General features: G+C 49.1%; 1 protein-coding gene across 1 annotated transcript; it reads left to right on the top strand.

The window, feature by feature from the left end:
• Positions 1-221: 221 nt before the first annotated feature.
• On the top strand, positions 222-9805 carry LOC122386158. Its single transcript, XM_043375090.1, has 4 exons — positions 222-1154; positions 5207-5348; positions 8321-8428; positions 9098-9805. Exons 1-4 carry the CDS (start codon positions 770-772, stop codon positions 9414-9416), a joined length of 954 nt encoding a protein of 317 aa, XP_043231025.1. The 5' UTR covers positions 222-769; the 3' UTR covers positions 9417-9805.
• The last annotated feature ends 228 nt before the right edge of the window (positions 9806-10033 follow it).

The raw sequence follows: 10033 nt of genomic DNA, 5'->3' as shown, positions 1-10033 counted from the left end.
AGCTCGCGTTCCATGGAATCAAAAGCTAGCATTTGATGAATGAAGGGGACAGCACTAAAATTCAATAAACAGACGCTGTTGTCATTGTCGACTGCAAAAAGTCATCACAGCCATTGAATGTCTCCTGAATATTTGCGCGTTTTCTGAATGTCACGGTGGGTTTCATATCATTGTGACGTCATCGGGGCCGTGCACTTTGATTGGCCGCTGATAGAATGACTGTTCCTTATAATAGAGGGAGATGTTGGCAGTGCAGAAACTGGCGGACTCTTAGCTAAAGCAGTCTTGACCGAGCAGTGGTCGTTGGCTCGTCGTGCGTTGCATGGCCGTCTCAGCCCTTTCGTGAATGGCGTTCCAGAAGAGTATCTTTGAGCCTCATCTCTGACGGACGGTTGACTCTTTGCTCGCGTGTGACTGATTGCGCTTTTCTCTACATCATCATTGGCGCTGCGCTCGGATCCGCTCGTCTTTGTCGGCTGTCGCCAGGCTCACCAATCGTGTCTCACCCCACACGGTGGCGGTTTCCACGAGAGTCGTGTCGTGTCGCGTGGCACCGGCAGTCACTCGGTGACATAACATTGCCCTCGTCGGCTAACCAGTGGCGAAACCAACTGTGCCGCTGCGAGACTGTCTGCGCTCCGTCGACCAAGCAACGCATCAAAATCGCGCTCACTTTCGAGACCGGAGCGGCAGAGCCGCGCGGCTGGCGGGTTGGGCGGAGCCGGAGTCGCCCCTCTGTCTGTCCGCGGACGGGCCCGGAGGCGGTGCGATGGTGCTGCTGCGGACGGCCCTGCTGGCCGCGCTCCTGCTGACCGCCCTGGCGCCGGTCGGAGGATACGAGAGGTCGCGCCGGGCCGGCAGGCGGCGCGGGTCAAACAGCCCATCTGACCGAGCCCCTCCTCCGGGGGCCGGCCAGGGACGGGTCCCGGAGTCAACACCGGAGCTGGACCCGGAGCTAGACCCGGACCTGGACCCGGAGCTGGACCCCGAGCTGGCGCAGCTGCTGGGAGCCGCGCCATTTCCCTCAGCGACCAACAGCTCGGCGCTGAGCCGGTCCCCGAGGGTGAAGCGGACGCTGGTGATTCCCAACGGTCTGACGGTGGGGGTGATCCCGCGCTTTGACTACACCGTCTTCACCGACCCCAACGGAGAGCGTGAGTACCGACGGAGCGCCAGCAGGCGCCCGAGTGGATGCGCACAGGCCGGCTGGGCGGCGGGTGCCGCGGGCCTGGCTCGCACGCGCCCACCGCCGCTCGACCCGGTCAGACTCCAGTGTTTGCCAATGTCGGGAGGCTCCCAATGTATAAGAGTGGGTCTCACGTGCACAGCAAACAAACCTCACGCTTTAGTGCGGTCACCGCAACGTTGATGGCTCTCCAGCACACGTGCCAAAGGATCTTTACGAAAGGCCTCATTGATGTCAGTAGGAAAATGCTCGCCACTTGTGAGCGGGACTTGAGGGCCACTCAGCTCTTCAATCCGGGGATTAATTGAACTTCAACATAACGGCTCACGTGTGAAGATGATGTCAATAAGATGATGTCAATAGGCTTATGAGGAAACTAGTTCCAAAACAGGTCAAACGCAGCACGTTCTTTACACGGATGTCTATAGAAATGGTCACGGCTGGCGCTGCAACTTCCCGGTTACGTTTACCGCTTGCTTGGCCACGTCATTTTGCCATCTTAGAGCACACTTGTAAGTTGCTGCTTCCATCAGTCAAAACATTTTTTTTCAGCAGAAACAGCACATTTTTTATACCTATGTTGCAAGCTCGTTGATGCCCGCGCTTGGTCCTCAGCTCAAATGTGACCTTCAAAGGGTCAGTTAAAAGTAAAAAATGTCGCTGCCTCTGGTTACGTCGGGATACCTCTATCGTGGTCTAATCCTGCCGATCACCGCGGTACCTCTATTTTGCCATCGCGGACCAGAATGGAGTGTCTATGAGCAATGAGCATCTCAAAGGACAAGAGTTGGTCATAGCTTGTCCTTCGATGCCCCGTCGTCCTATCCCCTTATAGAACTCTTGTTATTTTGAAAGCATAAACTTTTTAAGGAAAATGAAATTTTTAAAATAATTTTTTTTTTTTAAGTTTATGAAAAGCATAAACTTTTTAACCCTCGCCGGCCGAGGGGGGGGGCGGGTGCCGCCCCCCCATAGGGTTTTTTCGCGATAGCTCCGAACACGCTGGCGATAGAGAGCTGAAACTTGGCATACCTGACCTTTGATCCAAGCCGGATCTTTTGACACCAACCGCATTTTTGGGTCAGGTCAGGTCACTGACCTATGACGTCATAAGTGAACCTCTGCACGGTCTTCAGATGTCGCAACTTCGCAACGCCCTCACTGCCAGAGGAGATGTCACAGGGAAATGAAACTTGCAGGATCTAGTATCCATTATGAGTCCCACAACTTGTATATCTCGGATTTTTCCTAAAGGTCATATGAGGTCAGGTCATTTTCGTGACCTCACCATTATAAGTCAATGGGGAAAAATGAAAACTGCTATTCTGGCGCCGGGAACGATCTCCAACTATCTCAAGCACACAGAATCGTGATTTGATGCACTCCTTGCAAGGTTAGATGCGTCACTTTTGCAATGTTGACCTTGCGTGACGTCATTTATGACGTCATCAAGGTCATATTAGTTTTTCGTCAATAACTCTTGATCAAATTGAGCTAGCGAGTCGGGAAAGCCACCAATGGACTCAGGAATACCTGCCGAATCGAATGATATGCGACATGACCTCTTTCGACCAGCTTCGTGACCTGGGGGTGCTGACCTGACCTTGACCTGAGGTCAACACCCCAAGTTGACCTGACCCGGACAAAAAGTATATCATTCGACGCGCCTGAGCGAGACGAACACGATGCTGCCAAAATCGGCGCTCTGCGGCCGTTTTTTGCGAAGTTATTCACCAAAAGCTGAACCGTACCTTGGGGCACTTGACCTGACCTCAGAGGTCACCGGTTGACCTAGGACCTTAAAATCGGGTACCAATCTCTGCGTCTCGTAACGGCGCACACGCTCGTTTTTTCCGCGACGCGCTAGCTCCACCAGGGGCGAAACGGCGAGGGGGGGGGGGTCGTACCCGCCCCCCCCTCGGCCGGCGCGTATGTAGAAAACCAATAGGTCCGGCGAGGGTTAACCCGCGCCCGGCTGGGGGTCCTGGATTTCCACGCCCTGCTGGGGGGGGGGGGTGTTTGAACACCCCCCCCATTGTAACTCGGCTCCTGGGCCACGTAGCGATACGCGGTAGGCGGCGTTCGAAAGAGCGTCAAAAATAATGACGAAATCACTTCAGTCAATTTTTTGGTCAGGTCAAAGGTCAGGTCACCAGAGGTCATTAAAGGTAAAATTTCGCCGATTTCCAGGTCGAATGTCGAAAATTTCCAAGAAGCCAACGCATAACTCGGGAACCAATAGAGCTACAGCGCCGCGGAAAAGCGCATTCGATAGCCCTATTAACGCCCTTTCTGAGTATTTCTCTCAGATTTGACCTAACGTCAACGGTTTTGCCTGCAGGGGGCAAAAACTGCAAAAATAGCCGATTTTTCGGAAACAGTTTTTCTGCAATAACTTTTGACCCAAGCCTTGCACGAGCTTACTTTTACCGGCATCGTCAATCGTGTTCCTCTCGTCAAGACACATCGAATGAACTATAACTTGACCTTGAAAGGTCAACTTGAAAATTTGACCTCAGGTCAAGGTCATGACCTGACCGGAAAGCGTCATGTTGCATATCAGTCGATCCGTATCGTCTAGCTGAACACATCTAAGGCGTTTTCATCGCTCTAGCATGCCTCTATCAAAAGTTATTTGCGAAAAACTGTTAGATGCCATTCGTGACCTAAGATGACCTCAGGGCATAAACAAGGGTCACGGACACCATTTTCATGTTCAGTGTGTCTAAACCACTTGTAATTCGGTGTTTGGGAGTGTTTATAATGTCTTTCGTCCAAAAGAGGCGCATTTCAATTAGTTCTCCCATTGACTTATAATGGGGAGGTCGCAAAATTGACCTGACCTTAGGTCATCGATATCAAAATTCTGAGATATACATTTTGTACATGCTATTGCTCTTAGCAATCGCTGAAAGTTTCAAAGCGATCGGTCACTCGGTGTAGCTATGACAGACATTGAAACTGTTTATGAGGTGAGGTCACTTCAAGTGACCTGGTGACCTGACCTTGAATGACCTTGGTCTGAAATTTTCACGACATGTGTAGAATTGATGTATGATAAGGTGTACCAAAAACGGCGGCGCTCCGCGCCGCCGTTTTTGAGATATTCGCGGAAAACCACAAGGGGGTGTTCAAACACCCCCCAGCAGGGCGCGGGTTAAGGAAAAATATGTTTAACACCAAAACGTCACGAGTTCATATTCGATTAATCACCAATTAGCTAATTACAGCTTTTTTCATGCGATGGGTTATTTTGCATGTATATGAACTCACTTTGATCAAGGGATAAGAGCTCGTGGGGTATTTGCTCCTTTCCTTATTCAGCCAGTGCAGTGCTGGCGGCTGCAGCTGTGATGCGCTGCTCACTCACTGTCTCGCAGTTATTCAGCAGACGCGGCCAACCGTTCAGTGTTCGCCGAAGACCGGAGAGGCAGGAGAAATCAGCCACGCGCCCATTAACCCCTCCTGACGTCAGCGCTCCTGGGTCAACCCGGACCACTGATATCGATCCAACGGTTTTAGAGGAGACCAATATATACTCGATAGAATGAAGCTTTATGTCGCATCAGGACGTATCATTGTCAAACGTTGAAGAGACACACTCTTATCTACATATATAGTTCCGGTATAAGGAGAGATGTTATTTACAACGGGATTATTCAATGGACTATTAAAGAAGAACAGTCTGGATCCGAACCACATTTATTATGCCAGCGAGGTAGGCCGTGACCAATAAGGAAAACTGAGCAGGAATCACGTACACTATTGTGATCAGAAGAGGTGCTGACTGGGAGATGTGCTCAGTCACTGGCCCCAAGCCCCATGCTGGACTATTCAATATTCACGCTTTTCACTGTGGCATTCGCGACTGCATACGAGGCTATCGTTGATCATGTTTGCTTTTATAACCTCATGAGGGCCGTTAGTCAGTGTTAGAATTTACCAGATAAAGTGACTACTGAGTCGTTTGTATTGCCACTTTGAATGCAGACACGGATTCAGCCCTCGTTTGTCCGGCAGAGCTGGTGGTCAGCGTCGAGGTGGAGATCGACTACACCTTCCCCAAGACGGCCTCCTCCGGCAAGAGTGCCCTCAACAGGATGTCGCGCATGCTGTACGACAAACAGACCATCTACTCCAGCATGGAGACCTTATTCACCAGGTAAAGCGAAGCCAGAGCATGTAGAGACGACGGCGAATATTTACCTACACTTAAAGGGACTATCCCACCTTCTAAAATGTTGTTAAAACCAGTTAAATTGTGCCCGACTTTATAGATTGGATGACCAGGAACACGGTTCTGGCATTTATTTTTCATTAAACATCTTAGGCTTCCCATATTCCAAACACAAACTTTCAAATATGTGACGTCACAGCCCAAAATTACCTCCTTCCCCAGGCCACATTACTGTCATAAAGCTGATTCTTTTTACTCTGTAGGCACCACAACAAAGTTCAGACCAAGTTTTAAGCGATTTTTCAACGAACAAACCCATTTAAATCAGAATGACTAAACGAGGTGACGTCACACTAACGGTCGCTCCATGTTGAAGATAGGGCCTTGTACAAGGCCCATTTTCAAATGAAGGGAACGAATTTCTTCAACACCAAGAGGCCGCGGGGGTTGCAACCTAGATAGATAGTGGTTTCTGAACCTCGCCGCAAACTTGGCTATCTCAACTCAAACCCCATGTTAAAGGTGGGATAGTCCCTTTAAAAACAAGCATTTGAAGGTACTCTTCTCCTCTGCTATTTTCCCTATCTTTTATCTGTCGTCTGAGTTTAGAGGGTTGGTGCAGGGCATTTAATTTCTTTTATACATCATGTATGTAATCACATCTCGGAACAGCTAGGTTTTGAGCGATTTGAGTTCATACAATACATACTTATAGTATTTGTTCTTTTATTTATCTTAGAAAAATATTCAGGCCGGAGAATTAAAAGCTTCATGAATGAAGTTAGGCGAAATGAGATTCGCCACATCGTATTACGATTTTATTTTTAATGAGCTGGTGACTGCATCTAATATTGGCGATGAATAGAAGTATCACTCATTTATAGAAAACGAATACCTTATTTGTCTGGCGTCTCAAGTGAAAAATGCTTTACGGAGCATTTCTGATCAATCAAGGCATTTAATTTGATGGGCATTTCTGCCTTCTCACCAATTATTCATCGCTGACTATCTCGCGAGACTTTAAGCATCATTTTACCCGTGTGTGTGTGTGTGAATATATCCATGCATTTATGATGAGCACTGAATGTCGCACTCAAAACTTTTTTACTACCCCCTGGAGAGTTCATTTTCATCAAACCCGCAAGATAATAGTATATTGAAAGGGTAACTCGCTGCTACCATTATGTGCATAGTAACGGTACGTGGTTAATATGAACTTATTCGCCAGCGAAGAGTATTATTACCATGTAAATATCAATATTACTCTCGCGATCCAGAACATCACGAAAACTCTTTCCTCCTGGGTATCGTGACTCGGGTACAGATAGTCGTTTCATGCGTGGATCTTGTTTACCCTCGTGAAGATGATATTTGAAATGGAAACAATCAGCCAATCAGAAACGAGATCGGCCGTTTGCGGTTTGAAGGCCGCGCGCATCTGTCAGTTTTCGGCCGTTGGTCTCCGAGAGCGGATGTGAGCAGTGTCGGTGCCGCGCGGCGTGGCCGTTGGTGATTGTGTTTGTGTGTTGTTCATCGCCTATAGAGCCTCTGTGGACATTTTATTGTAAGTACCGATGTGCTAGAGCATTGCGTGCCGTTGAGTGGTGCTAATTTGACCTGGTTAACAGGACCCCGTGCACGGCCACGTGGCCTAGTGTTGTGAGTACGTACATTAATTTTGTTGTGATGCTACAAGTTTATGCATTTTGTTGGTGACTTTGAAAAAGCCTTGCACTGTAGTGATCCAGTCTCATTATCTCACGCAGACGGGCGACCACCCAGGAACGCCGTCGCTCACTTCAAATATTGTGCGCTCTGCCTAATCCAATATGAGGGCGCTGAATGTCTTGTATTCATATTCAAATTGCATTCAAGTTGTATCGTGGTGTTTATTTACCGCTTGTGCATTGCTGAACGCTTTGTATAAATTTGTATGAATAAGTGAAGAGTCTCACAATGTTCATGGTTGGTGTGCCCCTCGTATTGTTTGTACGGAAGCCAAATATACCTACATTGTTGCTCTTGAAACATTTTTTTTTTAGTTGGTGAGCTCCGGTTAACAGAAGCTTCGTGAAGCTTCTGAAGGAAGCGTCTGTGGGTCTGTTACCATCCTCTGGGGGGTTTACACTAAAGGAAAGGGTAAACATTACCATGTGACAAAGGGTAGGCCATAAGAATATACTCTCTGTAGGAGGTTAAAGCACAGAGTAGATGATGCGTTACTCCCTAAAAAAGGGTTCCGTTAAAGATTTACCCTTTCAAAGAGTGTAACCCAAAAAATGTTACACTCTAGACAAGAGTAAATCAAAAGAGTTTACCATTCAGAAGATGGTAAAAAACGTCTGTGTGTCATGTTACCCCTCCCTGGCGAGCTTACTCTTCATGAAAGAGTAAAATTTACCATCTGGAAGGTGGTAAAAAACGTCTGTGTGTCAAGCTACCATGCTATGGCGGGTTTACCCTTCAGGAAATGGTAAAAAAGTTTTCAGTGCGACAACGATCGGCCCTTGATGGATGGCCCGACCGCCCGGAACCATACGGTGGAGTGATTAACTGGCTCGTCACAGTCGCCGGGTCAATCTATCAGACTCCAGACCTAACGGTCCTCCAGCGGCGCTCCCGCCCAAAATGGCACGGTTTCCGCACCATTCCTCGATAGATGGAATAGTTCATATAGCCTTGGATGGAATGTGAGTTCCACTTGCCTCTGAAAGAGGGTCAGTGGTGTCTGTCACCAAGCACAACGAATGCCACCAAATTGGAAGGAAAGTTGCTAAATACTTGAATGAATGAATGAATGAATGAATGAATGAATGAATGAAAAGAAGAGTCATTGACAGATGTGCCATGCCGTGCCAGTGTGATGTTCTTGATCTGCAGACTCCCGTGCCAGTAACCGTGTTCCTTTCCTCGGTGTCCCGATTCGGTAACCAGCGCGTCCCGTCCCTTCGCTGCAGATTCGGTCTGGACGGTCGCGCCTGCACCTTGCGGGCCATCTGTGAGGTCGGAGAGACGCCCGACCACCAGGACGGCATCGTGGGCGACTTTCTCAGCTATCTACTGTCGTGAGTTACATATGTTGTCAGTGCTGGCCGAATGCTGTCACACATAGCACTTCGAACGGCCATCACTTCCCCTTTAAAATGCCGGAGCAATGTTTTATTTAGTGATTGTGCGTGATGCACTGTTGGCAAAGGAAGAGAGAGAGAGAGAGAGAGAGAGAGAGAGAGAGAGAGAGAGAGAGAGAGAGAGAGAGAGAGAGAGAGAGAGAGAGAGAGAGAGAGGGTGAGAGGGGGGAAGAGGGAGAGGGAGAGAGAGGGAGCCAGGGATAGCTAGAAGGGGAGCGCATTCAATTTGCCAGCCGTGGACGGACTTTGTCGGTCCACCTTCCAGCAGCACCCACAAGGCATGGAGACTGCAGCCACGCACACAACAGTAGCACCAACGGTCGTGTCGTACAGCCTTGTAATGCCACGAGATATACTGGGGCCACGATTAGATTTGGAAGGCACAAGACACGATCGTCCGGTCCAGCCCTGGCTACGCTGATGACACGTTTTTTCCTTGTTAACGATGTCACAATCGCATTATGCTTTAAAAAAACATTTGCCCCACATAGGTTTTTCGTTAAACAATCCAAAGGACACATGTCTTCTGCTGGCTTGCTTACTGACTGCCGAATAGACAGTGATGTGAGTACCTCGGTCAGCAGTCGTGCATTGCCGTTATTTCAGGGCGTCGTACGGCGTGGGCGACCGTCCCGAGCTGAAGTCGTACCTGCAGGCGGAGCGGTACGGCCGAAAGTACGGCCACTGCGGCACCACCTTCCGCTCCTGTCCCGTCTCCATCTTCTCGCTGGTGGCCGACGACAGCGGCGAGGACGAGAGGCAGAGGGAGAAGGGGAGGGACGACAGGCAGAGACAGAAGGGCAGGGACGAGAGGGACAGGCAGAAGGGTAGGGACGAGCACGAGAAAAGGGACAAGCGGCGCCGGCCCCGCACCGGCAGAGCTGAAGGGTCTACCAAAGACGGGAAGGAGGTAAAGGAGGACTAGGGTGGTGTGCTCCGGTACGGAATAGGTTTAAAGAACAGTAGAGGTTAATTTCAACATTTTTCGTACATTTGCAAGAAAGGAATAGAAAAGGAGCACATATTCGTCGGTTGCCTATGCGGTTACCGTAGCTAGAAGGTACCGTTGCGACTGGGCCAGTTGTAGCAAATATAGGTAGCAACAATTGATTATTTTCTTGAGCGCAGTGGTTGGCACCATAGGATGCACCGGAAATAGAGTTTGTAGGTGTCTATCTACTCTTACTACCTCTGCAGGTTGTTTTGTGTTGTGTTATGCTTATTGTTTTGTATTTATTAACATGCATCGTTTTCATATCCATATCGCCTTATGTTGTTGTTTTTAGGCAAAATACACTTTCAATCACGCCATAATGCGATTTTGTCACCGCGAAACTGAGGCGCTGCTGAGAATGACGTAACGCGCAATGACATAACGTGTGAAGGTGCGTCAGTGCGGCACGCTCTTAAAGTCACGCTCGTGACGTACCGCTGGCCGAGTCAGCGGTCAGCGGAGTCGTGACGACTGACGAGTCAGGTCAGCGGAGTCGTGGCAAGTCAGCGGTCGTGACGACTGACGATTCAGCTCTGTACAGTCGTGAC

The sequence above is a fragment of the Amphibalanus amphitrite genome, unplaced genomic scaffold, assembly GCF_019059575.1.
Source record: "Amphibalanus amphitrite isolate SeventyFive unplaced genomic scaffold, NRLGWU_Aamphi_draft 000241F_arrow, whole genome shotgun sequence".
Classification (NCBI taxonomy): domain Eukaryota; kingdom Metazoa; phylum Arthropoda; class Thecostraca; order Balanomorpha; family Balanidae; genus Amphibalanus; species Amphibalanus amphitrite.
The sequence above is the reverse complement of the archived record's forward strand: the minus strand, read 5'-3'. Positions and strand labels throughout refer to the sequence as shown.